The 19,787-nt window shown below is 49.2% G+C and overlaps 1 protein-coding gene across 2 annotated transcripts in view; it reads right to left on the bottom strand.

Moving 5' to 3' along the window:
* HEG1 (heart development protein with EGF like domains 1) overlaps positions 1–10,251 on the bottom strand; it is a 77,849-nt gene extending 67,598 nt beyond the window's left edge. For both annotated transcript variants that reach the window (XM_045540104.1, XM_045540105.1), the window contains exon 1: positions 9,930–10,251. In XM_045540104.1, the coding sequence (XP_045396060.1) occupies positions 9,930–10,251 (322 nt within the window). The remainder of the gene's footprint in view (positions 1–9,929) is intronic.
* Positions 10,252–19,787: the final 9,536 nt, after the last annotated feature.

The raw sequence follows: 19,787 nt of genomic DNA, 5'->3' as shown, positions 1-19,787 counted from the left end.
GGCACAGAACTGGATTATAGTTCTGGGAATCACCCACCCAGAGAAAACAGAGGAACTTACACTCCATCTCTCTCCAAGCCTCTGCCCTGCAGTCCTCCCTACCTAGAAAGTCCTGCTCCCTTCCCCTGGGCCTTCTGGCAAAATCTCATCTTTCCTCACAAGACAACTCTCTCCCTCTGGCCTGTTGTTTTAGCTCTTTATACAATTCTAACTTATTTGATCACATTCCCAGGTCTGTGGCTCATAGGAGGCGCTCCATAAATGGTCACAAAACTGAGCTGAAGGTCGGAGGCCAAGGGTGGAGCTGTGAAGAACATCCCCCTTGGCGAGAGGGAGAGGAGACAGGAAAGAGTTAATCCTGGCAGCCAGAGACAGGTGAGAGGACAAGGAGATAGAGGACTGAAAAAGGCTGCTGAGATTCCCTAAAAATGTTCTCCCTTTCCCCACCTCCTCTGCAACTTTCTACTCCTTCCATGTCCACCTTCTTCACGAAGCCCCGCCTCACTCAGAGTAGTAACAATGCCCGATGGGTTCCAGGAAGTGTTAATGACTAACATGTACACAGCACACGCATTTGCAAAGCACATCCATGTGGTTTAGTTCAACCCCTCCTTACAGCAACACTAGGAGACTGACAGCGTCACCATCTCCATTTTGCAGACATGGAAGCGGGTGCAGAGATTACACGATTTGCCCAAGGTCACAGTCGGTTCACTGTATCATGACTAAAATCACTTGCTATGTCTACATTCACAAGTGCTTTCACAGTCATCCTCCAAAGCCGTGTTAGGAGCGGGACAGACATTATTATCCTCGTTTTTTAACATGAGGAAATTAAGGCCTAGAGACATTAGACAGCTGTCCAGTGTCACATAGCTGGAAAGCGGAAGGAGTTAAGAGCAAACAAAAGTCCTCCGACCCCCTCAGAGCTTTCGAGCCCTGCTGGCATCTCTCTCCCTTGACTCTGCCAGCGCTAGACAGCAGCACTCCATTACCACAAGGCACGACTACACTATAAATAATTCTTAACAAACCACAAGAATTCACCTACCCAAGTGGTATGAGCCTCTTCAAAGAGGCCCCATTAAGACAATACTTATCCTAACAATGCTGTTATTGCTCAAACAACTTTCTACAATTTGCTAGTTTTCAACAGAGCCTGCAGCATATTCTCTTGAGTTTCCTGAATAATGATAACTTTCCATCCCATGATAATGAATTTAGATTATTTTGGAAACAGACAAAAATTCAAAGCCCAATCTGATGAATGAAACAGGAGACTGAGCTAGGCGACCCCATTTTGGATGGAGAAGGAGGTCTGATTGCAAAGAGACCCCAGTGCGTTGCTCATGGGGCCCACACACTGTCTCTGACGGTGGCTCCCGGCTCCTTCCAACATTTGAAGTGTGTGTCAATAACCCCCAAAGGTTCTCATCTGAAGGAGAACTCATTGACCACAGAGGTCCAAGTACGACTGATTTTCAAAGGCTTATGACTTTGCAGTCACACCTCACATACTGTTTTTATTCAATCCTAATGGCTTCAATGTGTTCATCGGTCTCCTCAGATGATCATATGTGAGGGTTGCCGCACTTAGTTTTTCTGACTTCAACTCTTCCAATCTGGTTCCTTCCTCTCTGTGTTTGAGGCTAAGGATGGAGAGAGTTCTAGGGATACCGAGGGGTGAGGTTGGCAGGGGTCCAGGGTGGGGGAGGACCAGGTAACAGAGGTCCTTGGAACATGGACTTGAACCTTTTGTAGGGTACTTGTCCCCTGTCCAATAAAATGCCTGGAGGGCCAGGTGGGAATGGGGGATTGTCATCGATACAACAACCAGTGTAAATAGGCATTGGTTTCAGTAGCATTGTCATGGGTAGTATTGACGGCGCTCTCCTGCCTAGGCACTGAGCACTCTGCTTGGGGGGGTCATGTTGCACTTACAGTTTCTGAGCAGGGTTCTTTCTATTAATAGCCCATTTGACAGATGAGAAACCAACAGCACAGAGAGGTTTAATGACCTACCAAGGTCCCACAGCTGGCAAGCGGCACTGTTGGGATTTGAACTGAGGCTCTCTGACCCCTCAAGCTAGAACCCTCCTCTCCAGGCTCCTGACTGCAAAGCCACCAGGGCTCTCATCCACACCCAGGCAAAAAATGATCCCAGAAAAAGTCTCACCACACAACAGCAATAAATGTCATGGTGGCCCAAGAGGCTGTAGGAGTGAAGCTTGTCCCCAAGTTGAAGCCGTTTCCATCTCCTCCTACCACCCAGGGAAGGAAAATGGAGTGGTTTTCAAATCTAGCCTAACGTGATAATCACTAGTCACCGCCTTGCACAAGAAACATTCCTCCAGATGACAACCAGGCATCTCTCCATACTCTTGCCTTCTTCCAATTTGACTGCTTCAGTTCCAAAGTGGAACTGCAGGGCCACCCGGAGAGCTTGGCCTTGGCCTCTGCCCTCTTCTTGTCACGCATCTTCCTCCCTGGTCTTTATCTCCCAACTTATCAGAGACACTAGGGAGAAACTTGTCAGCTTATTAAATCCATCTGTGCCTCCAGCAGCCAAGTTCCTTCTCCATCCACACAGAGGGATGGGGACTCCTGTTACTCAAGATCTCCAGTGACATCAGAGCCTCCCCCAAGTCCCCCCAGAAACCCCAGGAACTGGGACCACCGTTGTGCCTGCCTGCCATGCCATCTTACCTGCAAGCTTTCCTCAAAAACTTGTACACGACAAGAAAACCAGACTACCACCATGAAGTTCAAGTACCTCAGAGCTAAAATATTAAAGGAATCTGTCCATTTTTAATAGCCTCTGTGGACTTAGCAGATGGTCTTTCCAGCTCCTGAAGAGACCTTGTAACCAGACCTGCACACCACGTGGTGGCACGGACCCTGCTGCAGCACCCTCCACAGCGCACAGAAGAAAATCTGACCTCCTTACTGTGGTGCACATGTCCCTGCGTGATCCAGCCACTGTGGCCCTCCTCCTTTCCAATCCTGAGACAAGGCAAGCTCAGTCCTGCCTTCGGGCACTTGCTCTGGCTGCTCCCTCTGCCTGGAAGGCTCTTGCTGCTACAGGCAGGGGGACACCAGGTGCCAAGTCTCCAAGACAGGAATGAGTGTGGCATGTATGAAAAACTGTCCAGCATGTGGGGAGTAGAGCAAGAGGAGGCTAGAAAGGTGGCAGGGTCAGATCCTGTGGACGTTGTATTCCAACTCAGGGGTCTGGATTTTATTCTAAGCACAATGCAAAGCTCTTGGAAGGTTTTAAGCCTGAGAGTGAGGCGACCTGAATTACACTTTAAGAAGATCACTCTGCCTTCTGTGAGCATGGATTAGAGGGAGAGCATGAGTGGACACAGGGAGAACAGAAAAGAGTAGTGGAGAGGAAGAGGGCAGAGTCGTGATATATTTTGGAAATAGAATCAACTGGAATTGCAGGGGATAAAAGGGGTGTAGAGGGAGAGGAAAGCAGAGGAATGGAAGGTGGCTTCCAGGCATCTGGTTTAAGTAAGTAGGTGCATAGTGTTGCCAATTCCTGACATGGGAGGAGTCGGGAGTCAATACAGGTTTCGGGGAGAGAATCAAAGATTCTGGTTCTCTCTGACCTTCCTCTTTCATTTCACTGTCAAATTTTGCCACAGGGGGGTCAGCATCTGCTGTCTTCCATGCCTACACATGCAGACAGGCTTCTTCCTGCACTTGTCGGAGCCCCCACTAAACAGCTCAGAATCAGACCCAGTGGCTTTCCTCAGGCCTCATTCTCCCCATCTCCCTTTTCCTCTGAACTTGGATAGTACTTGGAGGAGAGGACAAGCTGAGACAGAAACACACTAACTTATGTGTACCTTCACAGTTTGCTACATACACAGTGCACAGCCAGGCCCCCGGCCACCCCCACCTCTCACTGTGCCTTAAGGCCAGGCCAGCGCCTTGGCTGGCACCTCTTCCTCCCCACCGTCTACACTGGATGTTCTCCACCCAGGGAGCCGACTTCCTCTTCCTCCGTGGCTTCCACTACTGCTCCCCAGGCTGAACCTGGCGCTGGCCCCTAGTTCAGTTCCACATTCTCAGCTGTCCACAGAATACTTCCACTGGGGCATGCTGCCATCTGTACACTGAAAGGCTAAAACTGAAGCAGTCATCCCCACAGCCATGCTGTCCCCAGCCACCTGTCTTACTCTTTTAAATGGCCCTTGCGTCTCTCCCTGTCAATGTCCACTACCCCCTTTCAAGCCCATGCCCTGTCCTCAGTCTTTTCCTCCCATTGCATCAATATGATGCCCACCAGCATCCCAGTATCCTGAAACTCCCAGGCTGTAGTAAGGGCAGACGTATGTGGTTCATCTGTGAGGCCCCACACCAAGCACAAATGAACAATGAACAAGCAAACTACAGAGCTCCCTCTGTAAAAGCCATCAGGGCCCCTCTCAACATGGATGGGACGAAAGCAAGCACCTTAAACAAGCCCCTAATGGCCTCTACAGTCAGCCCGACTTCTCCTTTCCAGGCTTGTCTTCAATGACCCTAGTTAATTTGGAGCCTACCTAGTCTCAACTCCTCTCCTCCAGCCTTCCTGGCCGGTGATCACCTCCATTTTAAAAAGCCTTGAGCTTTTCAATATGTGGGATTTTGCTGATGCCAATAACCCCCCACCTCTCTGTCTATGAGCATTCCAGTCAACTTTCCAAAGCTTAATCAACTCCTCCCTTCCCGCTGAAGTCTCCCTGAACTATCCAGGCCCCAGCAGCCTCCACCTCTGCACGCTGCAGCTCATCTCTACTCACACCTTTCCCCTGGTTGGCATGATCTCGTGGCATTTCTTCAGTTGTGAATCGCTGATGCATCATGATTTCACTTTTTACAGTTTTGACGTCTGTGCCCAACAAGACTTCATGTTCCCTGGGGACGCACTACGACCTCCACCTCCCCTGGCACAGCGCTTCCCACAGACGTCCTCGGCAAATATCTCCTAATAGACAAATCAGTCAACGGTGTCACAGAGACATCCACCACGTTCCAACAGAAGAGCAAAAAAACAGGATAGAAATGTCTTTGTTTCTATCGATATAGGATGAATGGTGAGTGAGTAGAGGAGAGCCTAGACATTAAAAGAAAGTAATTTTTTTATTTCAGCATATTACGGGGATACAAATATTTAGCTTACATATATTGCCTTTGCCCCACCCGAGTCAGAGCTTCAAGCATGTCCATCCCCCAGACGGTGCGCACTACACCCATTAGGTGTGAATATACCCATCCCCTCCTCCCTGCTGAGACCTGCCCGACACCCAGAAGAAAGTAGTTTTACAGCAGCTGAAGGGGGTAGCACTGAACCTCTCCCCTATTGCAAAGGTGTTCATAACAACTGCCTCGTAACAGCCACTGCCCCACGTTCCCAGGAGAGAGCCCATTAAGAGAGCCAACAATTCATTTCAGTCTGGTTGATAATTAATGTAGTGGCCTCTGGCATCAATAACCTATGGATTGGCATATGAGTGGGGCATAATTTACAATCTCTATATAAAATACCATTTTATACATGTACAAAGACTTGCTGTCTTTTCTCAGGTAATTTCCAAAAAAAAATTTTTTTGGATCTCCACTCTGCAGGTTGTCCCCATTGCCACTGCATCTCCCCATCTCTTCCCCCACCCTAACCTGGCCTCTACTCTACAAAAAGGCAAGAGCAAGGAACCGAGGAATGGAGGAAAAGAATTCTGAGGATGTTAAAGGTCTAGGACAGGTGTCACTCCATTTTAGAGTAAGAAAACTGAGACCGTGATACTGTGGAATGAGCAAATGGATTTGGTCTAAACCCATTTAAATCCTGCCTCCTCCATTTACTGTGTGATCTAACCTCTCTGGGTTTCCATATCCTCGACAGTAAAGGGGAATAATATCCCTCCCAGGACTCTTTTGAGGGTTAAATGGGATAAGAAATGCAAAAGCATTTACCACATATAGTGCTCAAATGCTAGGGAGTCAAACGTGGAACCAAAACTAGTTTCCTTCTTTGTTGCCTCTCTGGCATTCTTGGAAGAGAGGGACATTTATAACAGAAATCTCTTGTTCATACAAAAAGGATGCTTGGGACAGAGAGAAGCAGCCGCTGAAGAAGGCAGTAAGTGCCTAACGAAACCGCAGCTGCCATCTGTTCTTGGCTTTCTTTCCAAGTGTCCCGGACAAGGACAAGTTAACTCCAGGAGCACTGTCCTCAGTCAGCCCTGGGCAGGGCTGCTGCAAGGCAAGAGGATCACTCAGAGGGCAGAGACTGCTTCCCCAGCCTCCAGGATTAGGATGCAGTAACTGCCCAGCTGGACAGCAGACACCTTTCAGCCTTCCTCTATCCACCCATTCGGCTCTCGAGCAGAAAATATTAGTTTAGCATTTGCACACACACCGAGGGAGGCAATAAAAGGGTTCTTGCAAGGTTAAAAGGATGTGGCTTTTAAACAAACGCTTACCACGGAGAGTCCCTTTCCCTACACCCCTCCTATTTGGGGCACCCTCCATCAAAGCAAGCAGGCTTCTCAGGAATCCCCCACCATCATCACCCAGCCTCAGCCAGTAGAGAGGCGGCCACATTCCTGGAGTAAACCCACTCTCCCCTCCCTTGGGGGCAGCCTCTTGCCCAGCCTGGGGCTCCACTGCACCTTGTAATGTTCTCTTAGCAGCCAAGCTAAATGACGAAGTTGGCCCAAAAAGCTAGAGCAATTCAGGCGACAGCTATTTAACAGCTCAGAAGGGGCTGGGCTCAAAGCACTTCCTTTCCTCTAGGGAGCTGCATTTTTCTGAGATTATTATTTCTTGGGCTGGCTGCTCAGCTACTCAGCGTCATTTCCCCTTTGGGTGGGAAAGTTCTTTCCTTCTGCATTGATTTTCATTATGATTTAAGTTTTATTTCCCCTCTCATATGTAAATCTCACAATTAAAGCATGGCCTATAGATCACAAATCAAGGCATATAAGCTTAGCACTCAGCTTAGAACTGTGGCTCAGAAGCGCTGAGTAGTAGACAAATACATGTAGAAAAAGAAAACCTCTAGGTCTCAGCATCCTATCATCACTGGCTGAAATCCCAGCCATAAGCGTCAGTTGAACAGCCACCAGGGTGGCAGGTGGGCAAAAAGGCTTCACAATGGCTATACAAACAGGGGGCTGCTCTCCAGGGATGTACAGTCTGACATAGGCAAGCAGCCCACAAATGGAATACAAACGCTGTTACTTACCAGTGAGAACCTTGAACTCTGCCAGGGGGAAGACAAGGGCTAGAACTGGACCACAGGGAATAAAAGGACATCTGTGGCCCCTGCTGCTGACACCAGTGTATTTGGAAGCCACAATGGCTGGCACTGACTACCAGCATCCCTGCAGCAAGAAGGAGCTGCAGGCAGCTTCCCCGACAGTCAATGGAGCATGTTATTTGTAAGGCTCAGGGCTCATTACCAGCAGTAGAGCATACCTCCCCCAACATAAACGTTGATGCAGAGCCTGGAGGACCATCTGTCAGGGGTGCTGGAGAGGGCAGGCATCTGCACGGGACAGTGAGGACTAAAGGACCTCTGGAGGGCCTTTCCGCACTGAGACTTTGCTGCCTCGTGAATAAGTGATAGTATATAGTGATACATGGTGGTCAATCAAAAAGGGCCAGAGAAAATCCTGAGGTTATTAGAATACTTGGACTCACTGAAATTACCTAACACCGGTTTTCTTTTTTGTTGTTTGTTTTTTACCCCTAAGTGACACTGTTTGAAACAAGCCCGTACTAGAAACAAGCACAAGTCATGCCTAGATTCTTAGTCATATTAGCAGCTTCTAGCAGTTTTCAACAGGTAATCGATTTCATCACTTCTAATCTCACCTTTCTAACATCCCAACCTAGATCGAGCCTTAGATCAGCTGAAAAGCAGGCACCGGCAGATCAGGAGAGCCCACCGTGGGTAAGAGATCTGCACTACTCTGGCTCCTGCCTCACTGCTGTCTGGGACCCTCACCTGCATTCCTCCCAGTGCCTCACGCATCTGCAGCCTCCATCACACTCACCTCCCTAAATGAATCAAACTGGAAAGGTCACAAAGCCAAGTACTGGCAGTGTCACCTGCCACACCTGTCACTTAAGATCCCAGTTCTTACCTGCTGAGTCCCCTAAGCCAGTTGCCTCCAACGTCCCTTTCTCTGTAACACCTACCTCTCTATGATCTGTGGGAGTCCCCCGCCATAAGGAAGGAGATTCATGTGCCAGCCTCATCTGGCCAGGGTCCTGGCAAGTCAGCCTCCCTCCCACCTAATCCCCAATGACAAGATCGGGGCCCCTCAGCTGAGAAAGCCTGAATACCAGCCAGAGAAACCTGCCTTCGGTTCCTGGGTATTTCCTCTGAAATGTCCTCAGTTCCCTGCACTCCACTTTCTATTTAGAAAAACTCACAAAATAATATACAGCATTCCTCAGTTACTTCTCTGGTTTGAGAGTGTCAGGAAATGTTCTCTTTTATGTTCTTGAGTCCTTCCTGAGGAACTTAGCAAAACAACATATGCTGTAAGCAATCTAAAGTCAGAGTCACTCTGGGTTGTGTCTCTTATCTTTGGAAGCTTCTTTCTCCTCTCCCTTTTCTTACCGTTCCTCAGTTTCTCAATCTTATGCCAATGATTCAGAAATTCACGAGGATAAGGCATTTTGTCATGATGGGAATACTGCTGAATACGGAGCTGGAGTTTTTATCCAGGAGACCGGATTTAAAAACAAAACAAAACCAAAAAAGCACTTGTTCTTATTTAATTCTAGGAAGCACCTCTAGGTTGGCTGAAACAAGCTAATTGATATACCAAGAAGTTTGTGTGACATGAGAAACTTAAGTGAATTGTTAATCAGGCAGACAAAATCTTCTCAACCTTCACCTAAGCTCCAAATCCATGTCTAGCGTTGCAAGCAAGCGAACTTCTCCTGGACAGCCCGGAGAGCCTGAATGCCCTGTGTCACTCACAGGAAGGCAAAGGCTAACACCACCAGGCTGCTGACTTGGTTCAAAGCACTTTCCACTTGTTTTTACTTTCATTTTGTCACATCATCACTGGGAGGCTAGAAGGAACAGGGATCATTACTTCCATTTCACAGATGGAGAAAGTGAGATAAAAAGAGACAACACTTCCAAGGTCATAATGGTATTATGGTTAGAACTCCACTCAGTCCTTGGCATTTTCTTCCGGACCAAAAGAAGGAACTGCACACAAAGGTAGCAGGGAGAGGAGGTCCGGTCCCTTCTCTGACTGGGACAGGCTGCGCATGGAGCAGCAGCTCACTGGGAAAGGAAAGAAGAGGGAAATGGCTCAGGGTCCCGTGTCAGCCTTTGCAGAGCTGGGGTTCAACCTGGCACTCTCCACCCCACCCCCAGTTCCTCTGCATTTAGAGTTGAACCAGTCCAGCATTTTGTTTCAAACTACCTACATCCTTTGTCCGTTACAAAATCCTCAGTGCTAGAACCCTTAAAAAATTAGTTACTTATATTTGAAAGTCAGGTTCTGTACCTGAACTCTATCTGTAGGGAAACAAGCATGAAACTGGGGAAAGGCGGCCGGATGTTATCACCTCCCAGGCAAGAGAGGTGCATTTGGAAGGTCTTTTTTCCCTTCCTTTTCTTATTTTTTAAGAGGGGTGGGAAGGGTACAGGGCACCTCATGGAAGGAGCTAAGTTTTCTTCCAAAGGGTGGGGAGGGAAACGGGCTGGTCACACCCCTCAGTCCAGCCACCGACGAAAGCATCCCTCCCTACCAGCCCACCCGCAGGGTCCCCTCGCGCCGGCTAAGCGGAGCCCCCACTCGGGGTCGCGCAGCGCGCAGGGGCCTACGGCTGGGGCTGCAGCCCCGGGGCGCGCCCACGCCCCCAGCGCCAGGTTCGCTCGGCGCCGCTCCCTGACTCTCACTCACCCGCGCTCCCGCCTGGGGCTGCCGGGCCCGAGGGTCCCCACCGTGTCGCGGCGCCCGGCCCGGGGGCCGTCTGGCTGGGGCCGGGGGTCGCGGGCCCGCGGCGCTCCTGGGGCGGTGGCGGCTGCGGCTGCGGCTCGCGCTCCGGGCCGCGCTCCGGCAGCGGCGCCAGCCCCACGCCGGCGAGGGGCGCCGGGCTGGGCGCGCGGGGGGTCGGGGAGGGCGGCTGGCCCTGCGTCCCGGGGGCCGCCGGCGGCGGCAGCAGCAGCGGCAGCAGCAGCAGCAAGAACGGTGGCGGCCACCGCGAGGCGCGCGGCGAGGCCATGGTGGCGGCGCCCGCCCGCGCTCACATGCCCGGCGCGCGGGGCGGGCGCGGGGCGGCCGCGGGTGCGAGGCAAGCGGCCGGCGGGTGCGGCGCGGGGCCGGGGAAGTGAGCGGAGTGCGGCTGCGAGCGCGCTCCCCGCCTCAAAAGTTGTCGGGAGCCGCGGGAGGGCGGCCGGGGGCCGGGCGGGCGCGGTGGAGGCGGCCGGCGGCGCCGCTACATGCTAATTAGCCCGGGCGGGTCGCGGGCGGGCGGCTCCTCCTCGGGTTGACATCACCCGCCCTGCGCGGCAGGCCCGGGGGCGGGGGGAGGGCAGGAACCGCGCTGGGGCCGGGCGCCTGCGGAGCGGCCCGGCCTGGGACAGCGGGACGAGGTCAACAGAGCCACGGCGCAACTTTTGTCACACACACACTCCCATAGCATTGCTTTGCCTTTGGGAGAAAAATTAGAAAAACCGAGTCTTCCGAATCAGGAAGCACTTTGCCAACTCCTAAATGCACAATAAGTCGGAGGGAAAGCAGGTCCTGGGTGACGTGATTAGCACTAACTAGATTATCCCAAGTGCTTTGGTAGGAAAGAGAGGGGGAGCTTGGTCCCCTGTCCTTACTGATTTGAAGGGCCTCGCCACCAACAGCCCTTCTCCAGGCCCCAGGGCTGGTGATGAGCTTGCTTTTGCCAAGCCTAACACCTCACCCTCTGGCCACAGCTAAAATCCTCATGCTCCCCTACGCCCTCTCAAGCTTGGATTCCGTTCCCATCCGACCACTGCCTTTGGCTCACACCAGAGTTCTGCAGAGATGTCACCGCCAGGACACCCAAACAGGCCGCAGGGAAAAGAAAACTGTGAATTCAGGCAGGCTAGGGCAAACTCATAATCAGGAAAAGGGCTGCAGATTGCAAATTAAACAAAATGATGCATGGAGATCCCTGGATTTTAAATGGAAACTTTCTGGGGAGAGGTTCAAAGGTTTAATGTAAACAAATTTTCATGTTAAATTAAGTTTCGTTGGTGTCCATATCCCCTCCCTTCTCAGTTAAGAAATAATAAAGTGTCTAAGTTTTAGGACTGCAAGCTCTTAGGTTTATAAGTGAAGAAAGATGGGCTCAAGTTAGGAAAATAACTTTCTCAAGATTCTGAAGCTAGACCCAAACATTAAGTGATTTATCTGTGAATGACCCTGTGTCATTATTAATTCTTGTCCTCTAATTCAGAATTTGCAGTAATTCAAACAATGTCTCAACTGAAATGAATACTGGAGTTCCTTGGGGATCTTGTCAGTTCTGTTGGGGACCAAATGCCCATGAAAATATGAGTATGGACTTCACTTTCAGGCCTGTCTCCCCATCCCATTTCTCTGCTCCTCTCTGTTTCTCTGTCTCCAGACCTCTCTAACCCCCCTCCAGGGGAATGAGCAGATCGTGGTGTCCAGGGCAGCTGCACATGGGCCTAGGCCCACTCTCTGGTGACTCAGTACAAGTGAGTCATTTGGCAGAAAAAGTAAAGGATGCTGTGTATAAGCAAGCTCACCTTAAATGAGGGACTGAGGAGTAAAGATCTGATTTTATTTTGTTTTGTTTTTAAAGAACTACAAAACAAACCCAACTTTTCAGCGCTCTCACTCAGAATTTCCAGGTCTCTCCAAGAAAGTACCAAACATTGATCCCCCTGTAAGTAACTTGGTTTGCTCTCATGGCCCTCGCTCAACTTCTCTGGATGCTGCTCTCATATTAACAGGCAGGACTGCACAGCTGCCCAGACCCAGCCAGACAAGCCCCAACAGGCCAAGACACTGTGCTCAGAGGTTCTGGTCACTGCCACTCCTTCCCTTCCACACAATTTCACATAGCACTGGCTGCCCTCCTGGGCAACCGGGAAGGTTTAGGGGTTGAATGACCCTTACAGGTTTCTTGTGTGGATTCAGAGATCCCACTAGAGAATCTGCCTTTCCTACCAAGGCCCAAGGAACAAATATGCACCTGCCACCTCCCCTCCCCTTTAAGCACAGGTTTATCTCTTTCTAATCGTCTGTCTATCTTCTGAGACAAATGACCGAATTCAGAGTAACTGCCAGCTGGGTAGGTGGGGAGACACAGGGAGAACCTGGGAAAATTATCACAGTGTAGATGGATCCCAGCACTTCTTCTTCTCCTCCTAGGACAGAACTTGAGAAAGCAGCAAGAGAGAGTTGGAGCCAGTATAGAACCTTAGAGAGAATAGTCAACTTGGTCTTTGAGCCCTTGTTTCTTTTCCTGACCTCACCACTGTTTAATTGTGCAATCTAGCCCTCATTTTCCTATCTGTAAAGCAAAGATTAGCAAAGATCTGACACAGCAGCAAGGAGATTTGAAACAGGTGTCTCTCATCCAAATACTAGCCAGGCCCAGCCTTGCCTGGCTTCTGAGATCAGAAGAGATCAGGAACATTCAGGGTTGTGTGGCCATAGATTAAAACAGATGTCTAAGGACTTTTGTAGTGTTCCTTCCCAGGGATATGAAAATGCAGAAAAGATTGTTGATCATCTCCGATGGCTTAAAAGATGTCCTGTCTGAAGCCAAGGGGATATATCAGATGATCCCTCAGACCCATGCCAGCCCTGGCAATGTACTGATCTAGAATGAAACAGGTGAGAAGACAATTCAGAATAAATTCCAGGACTGAGTGAGTTAACAGTCAGGCATTCCTAACCTCTCCAGAGGTGGGAGTGGGCGCACTCCAAAGTGGCTGACAGTGAACTCAGTACGGAGCCCAGTGTCTTTGCCACCTGATACTTCATGTAGTCATAGCTTTTGTGGGGACTTTCTTGCCTCTACTTGTGTTAGTTAGATTAGGCTTAGGCTAGGCTGCAGTAACAAATAGGCTCCCCAGAATGCAGTAGTATAACACTATAGATGTTTAATTCTTGTTCACTTAACAGCCCTAGACACTGATGTTCACACCAATGGGACAGCTTCTCCACATTGTCTTTTCTGGATCCACACTGTGGTGACTCTGCCACACTCTAATGTATGACTTCCAGAGTTGCTCTGGTATCCAAGAGGTGAAAAGAACATGGAGATGTGAGAGAGGAAGGTTTGGGTGGGCCAGGCCTGGAAGTGGCATGCCTCACTTCCTCTTCATGCCACTGCAGAGAATGTGGTCACATGCTCACCACACTGCCAAGGAGGCTGGGAAATGTAGTCTAGCCACATAGGCAAAGAAGGGGATAAGGGATCTGGGTAGACAGCTAACATCTGCCCTACCTCTCAATATCAGCAGGGCAGGGAAACAGAGAGTAAGGGAGATTCATCTCTCTGGCCTTGGTTTCCTCTTTCATAAAGGTGTTGAATCAGATGATCTCTCAGAGCCCGTCTACTATTAGGTTATTAATATAACATTGAGGGGTTGGAAGGGGTGATGAAATGTCCTTCTGCACCAAAATAGACCAGCTGTGCAGGTCCTGCTGCACGCAGCACACCCTCAGCCTGCGGAGCAGCCTTCTCCTGCCGACTGGTCTGACTTGACTGGTGGACCCTACAAAGAGGACCTTGGGTTCTCTCTCAGTTCTGTTCCTAAGCTGTTCTCATTCCTTGGTCAAGTCATTGACCTCAGTCCCCTTAGCTGTCTAGCGGCAAGAAAAATCATTACCCTTTGCTGCCTCTCGGGGTTGCTCTGAGGATATGATGAGATCACTGTCCAGAAGGCACCAGGAGCCCTTCTGACAAGGGCTCTGCATGGTGCCTGCACTGCAGCCAGGGCCTTTTACCACATTGTATTCCAAACAGGCCCCACATTGTGTCCAGCTCCTGAGGATGGTGCCACTGCAGGATTTGTAGCAGTGCAGGTTGGCATTGCCATGGCTGGGATACAGTGCCGACTACATAGCAGTAATATCCCAGGACACTCCGGACTCTGGTGACAAGGGGTTCCTGACGTCTGACACCTCAGTAAGCAGACACCTGGGCTGAGCTTCATCTAGGGGCAGGTGAGCAGGCCCAGCACCACCGTCTCCTCTGGGGCTCTGGCCTGCTCCTCTGGTATGTGCTCATCACCCTGTTCTACCCTGGGTCTGATTACTCTTCCTCTCATCTGCTTGTCCCCTCCTACCCCCAACCTGTGAGCTGCTTTCTGGGAAGTTCTGTGCCTTATTCATCTTTGTGTTCCCAGAACCCAACATAGGACTTTCTTTCTTTTATTCAGTCATTCAACAAATATTTACTAAGTGACTATTCTGTGCCTGGCACTGTGCTGGGTGTTGGGTGAGTCTCTGACATCATAGAGTTTAAAGGTTTGGAGGAGACAGACAGTAATAAAAAGAATGTAAGTGTAAACTCATTGCTGTGAAAGTGCCCTGGAGGAGAGCACTCAGGAAGATGTGTTGGGTTTCCCTGTGGACATGAGATTGAGTCATGATCTGAGAGCTATGTGGGCTGTTAACCAGGCAAAGGATGATGGAGACAGGAAGTGCAAAGGCCCTGAGGAAGGAGGCATTAGGATAAATGATATATAAAGGACTGGAAGAAAACCAATGTAGCTAGAACAGAGAGTGAGAAGGAGTGTGGAAGGAGGTGAGGCTGGAGACTTTAATAGCAACCAAATCAGGCAGACCTAACAGCTCATTTTAAGGATTTTTACTTTTTTAAGAGTTTAGAGAAGTCAATGTAAGGTTTTAAGTAGGAAGGATGGAGTATGGTGGGCATGGAGAGGAGGAGGAGTAAAGGGTGAGGAGTACCATGGTTTGTGATTCGAAATCATCATTCTAACTATGACAAGAGGAACAACTGAGAAGGAAATAAGAGTTGATGCTTGGACTCTTGGAGTCCATGTGAGAAGTGAGAGCTCTTGGATAAGAAAGATAGAAGTGAGTTCATAGGAGAATATGGATTTGAGAGATTATAGGAGATAAAAATCCACAAGATATGTTGATAAGGAGGAGAGAAGTGTTAAAATTTCTTTAGTTTCTCTTCAGGAGGCTGAGGTGGGAGAGTCGCTTGAGCCCAGGAGTTCAAGACCAGCCTGGGCAACATAGCAAAACCCTGTTTCCACGCACACAAAAAAATTTTAAATTAGCTGGGCCCAGTGGTGCACATCTGTAGTCCTAGCTACTGGGGAGGCTGAAGCAAGAGGGTCATTTGAGCCCAGGAGTTTGAGGTTGCAGTAAGTTGCGATCATGCCACTGCACTCCAGCCTGGGTGACAGAGTGACACCCCATCTCAAAAATGACAAAAAAAGATTTCTCAAGTTTCTGGGTTGCATGACTAGATGGATGGTGGTACCATTCTCAAGGAGAAGGAACAGGGGATGAGAACTAGGTCTTTGAAGTCAAGGCCGTTGACTTGGTCTGGGACATAGGTCTGGGGTGACTTTGAGATATCCAAATGACAATGTCAACTATGCATTTGAATCTGCAGACTTGGAGCTGAGAGGAGGTTCAAGTTTAAGGTTTGGATTTGAAGACAAGGGAATGAGATCACAGAGGGGAGAGAGTACTGTAGCCAGAGAAGAGAACCTGAAGGTGAGCCCTGAGGAACACAACACAAAATGGCTGGGAGAGGAGGCAGAGCCAGGAAGAAGACTGGGAAGGAGCCACAGAGAGGCAGGAGGAAACCCAGGAGAAGGTCATGTCGCTGGGGCAAAGAGAAGAAGATCCTGGTTCACAGTGTGCAATGCTGCTGAAGGGTCACATAAGGTGGAGACTGAAAATAGCCATTGGTTTTAGCAACTTGAATCACCGGTGACAATAACAAGAATAATATTAGTAGAGTGTTTGGGGAGCATTGGGAGGACTGAGAGGTAGAGATGACTTTTGAAGAGATATTGGCTGTGAAGGGGGAGGGTGAGTTAGGACAGTAACTACAGGGGAATGCGGAGTGGGGGAGTTTTGTTTCTAGGGAAAGAATGTGAACTGGCTAGTGTCTGTGTGGCAGGGAGAAAGCCAAAGTTCTATGGACAATGGTGGACGGTTAGGTCTCTGGGAAGCAGGAGGGGTAGAACCTGTGGCCCAGGTGAGGGACCGGCCTTTCAAGGAAGGAAAGAAGAGAGCGTGGTACAGTGAGGGGGTCTGGACTTCTGCCTGAGGACATTGTAAAGTAGGAGATGAACAAGGCTATTTGCTAAGACTAAAGGGCATGGGGGCGGGGCCTGAGGGATTTGACATTTTGGGGACTATGAATGATTGCTTTCCTAGGGCAGCCATAACAAATCACCACAAACATGGTGGCTTAAAACAACAGAAACTTATCTTCCTACCGTGCAGGAGGCTAGATAGAATTCTGAAATCAAGATGTTGGCACATCCATGCTCCCTCTCAAGGCTCTAGGAGAAAATTCTTCCTTGCCTCTTCCTAGCCTCTGGTGACGGCTGGCAGTCCTTGGTGTCCCTTGGCTTATGGCCTCTGCCTCCATCATCACGTGGCCTTCCTCCCTCTGTGTGCATGTGTCTTCACGTGGTCTTCTTATAAGGACACCAGTTTTTGACTTTAGGGCCCACTATAATCCGGTATGATCTCATTTCAATTACATCTGCAAAGACTCTGTTTTCAGATAAGGTCACATTCACAGATACCAGGGGTTAGAACTGGAACGTGTCTTTTGGGGGATATCATTCTACCCACCACAGCTAAGATGTTTAGAAATAGCTGTAGAGAGTGAGAGCAATCTCCTAGGACGCCCAGCCCTGTCGTGGGCCCGCAGAGGCTGGCAAAAATGAACCAATAGTAGAGCAAGTCCTGCAGCGTCTCTGTTTCCCACGTTGCTCCTCTCTGCTCAACAGCGCCCTTGGCCAGAGGCAGGCACCTCAGCCCTGTCCTGCTGCAAGGCAGGTTTCCCTCCCACCGGGAACAAAGACTCCTGACCTCTCTTGACTCCTCCTCCCTTCCTGCCTCAATCTCCATCCCTGCATCCCATTCAGTCCCTTACTCTGCCCAGAGATAGTGAAGAACCCCTGCAGACATGCGCTGCTGAGCTAGCCCCAACAGCGACAGCGACAGGGCTGCGATAAAAGAGACAGAATTCCAGTCTTCCATGGGACACTTGCTACATCTGCACTGTTTTGTTACAAGCTCCAAGAAGCAGAGTGTCTTAGGATTGTCACTAAAGAACTAAAGAAATAAACTCATCTCCCTATTTTTTACCCTCTGGAAGAAAGAAGCCTTATTGTTGCCTTTCTGCAATGGCAGCAGTGGTCTCATTTTGTCCAGGTTGAGTTAGGGTGCTTGCTGGACCCCAGGCCTAGGAGTCCTTGCTGCTTCTCCACCCGCTGGTGCTAGGCGCGGGGGCCACTGGGCCAAGGTGAGAATGTAAACACTGCAGTCCCTCTGGAAACTGGCTGGGACCTCCTCCAAGGAGGAAGGGTTGCTCATGGCTTGGCCAGGCTCCCAAGCATCATGTACAGCAACCCTTAGCTCCAACTGACACAGCTCGGGGTGGGTCCTCGAATGACCTTCCGTTTCTTGTCTGCTCATCTGAGAGGACCATTCCATTCCAAACAACATTCCTCCGATAAAATCGGTTACACACTGTAAACGTCAATGAGCCAGGAACATTCTCCAGCGCAACAGGATTCTGATAACGAAGTCCTATTTTGCAAAACCTTCCAGCGTGAAACATCCTCCCCAGAGCAGGCAGGGAAATTCCTGGGATGCCACGACAGTGGGCAAAGTGTCCAGGGCCCCAGGGAAGAAGCAGAAAGCCCAGAGATGAAGTTCCCATTGTGGGCAGAGGGACCTGAGTTTTCAGTCATCTTTTCGTCCAAATATTTGTTAACTGATTTCATTCAATCCATCAGTCAACAAATATTTGTTGACCACCTCCCAAGTGCCAGGCCCTGATGGAGTCACTCGGAATGCAATGTCTCCACATGATTGCAAATCTCCCCGACTTTCACAAAGCGGTGATAACTTCCTCTGTTCACACGGTCCACAGTCCACGTTAGCCATCAGGTGCAGTCTACACCTTCGCCTCTAAACCAGACCCTCCCACCTCCTCCCTTTGCCACGCCAACCCACCTCACTTGCTCTACATCCCCCTGGGCTCCCGTGTGCCACTCTCTGTTCGCAGGTGTCTCCTCCGTGGGCCCATTTCTGGTTCTCGGTCTTTACTTTCCTTCAAGTATCACGTTGTGTTACTGAATGCCTCCCAGCCTGTCCACTCCTCGACCTTGCCATGGGTCTCTCTCCTTTTCTGTTCATGCCTTTCTTCTAATCAATTCATTCCCCAATTTTTTTCTCCTTCCCTTTTCTATTTCTTCTCCTTGACTGTTTACACAGAACTAAATACATTTTTCTTAGATTTGTGGAATATATTTTCTCATTCTCTGGTTTTTATTTCTAAAATTGGTTGAAAAATATTTGTACTCTTTTGTATTGTCTGAATTTCTTACAAGAGCATGTGTAATTATCTAAAACTTTTATTAAAATATGATGCCCATGGAAAAAAGCACACAGGTAGTGCCATAAATGTGCTGTGCAGAGTTCAATAAATTCCACTCCCTGAACATACATGTAGCCACATCTCAGACTGAAAGATGCTCATGTTCCCTTCCAGGTATTCTCCCCTACATGGGTCACCACTGCCCTGACTTCTTTCAGCACAGATGAGTGTCTTTTGGTAAAAGACAAGATAGCTGGTCTTGTATTTTATGTAAGTGAGATGCTGTAATATGGATTGTGTCTAGCTTCTATCACTGAACATTCTGAGAGTGAACCTCACTCACCTGTTGCAGATAGTTAGACTCTTCTTTCTCCTTGCTAGATAGCAGCCATTGCAGGGCTATCCCACAATTTATTTTCCCTTCTATTGTTAAAAGGCATTGGGTAGTTTCCATTAGCAGCTATTACAAATAGTGCTGCAATTAACATTCATGTACATGCCTTTTGATGGCATGTATTACTGTTATAATAAGGAAAGAGAAAAAGAAAACTACCTTCATTTGGAAAGATGGAGGTGGCCAAGTGGGGTGTTCTCATCAAAGGGCTCTGGAGTAGGAGACGGAGCACACGAGTCCTTGTTCTGGCTTCTCCACTCTCTAGTTTCACAACTTTGGGCCAATCAGTTAACCTCAGTGAGGCTCAGTTTTCTTATCTGCAAAACATGGACAGTAATGCCTGCCATTGGTAGGTGTTACCACCTCACAGGGTAACAGTGACAATCAAACGTTAATAAGATGATGGATATGAGAAAAAAAAGTCTTTAATTGTCATGCAAAAATAAGATATTGCTATTATTTCTTTTATTAAAGAAAAAATTAACTAACAGCAACATTGTTATACTCTTGATTTACCTGTTTTAAAATTTTGAAGCTATGGCTTTCATTAAACAAACTATGTCCCCAATCCCTGACCCGCTATTGGCAACAAAAGAGAAATGTCTCAAAATGTCCCATCTCCAAAGTGGGAACATGGGGCCTGGGCCATCTTTTGCCCCTTCCGAGTGGCCCTTGGCTCACAGCAGTTTGGGGCTCCTGGTCTAGATGAGCAACAGAAAAACCCACCAACTGTTTGAGCTCTAAGGGACCCCGGGGCAGCCCCAGGCCCCTCAAGGGGAGGGATGTGCCCACAGAGGAC

Source organism: Lemur catta, chromosome 1 (genome assembly GCF_020740605.2).
Source record: "Lemur catta isolate mLemCat1 chromosome 1, mLemCat1.pri, whole genome shotgun sequence".
NCBI lineage: Eukaryota > Metazoa > Chordata > Mammalia > Primates > Lemuridae > Lemur > Lemur catta.
Note: the sequence above shows the minus strand (reverse complement) of the source record. Positions and strands in the feature narration are given on the sequence as shown.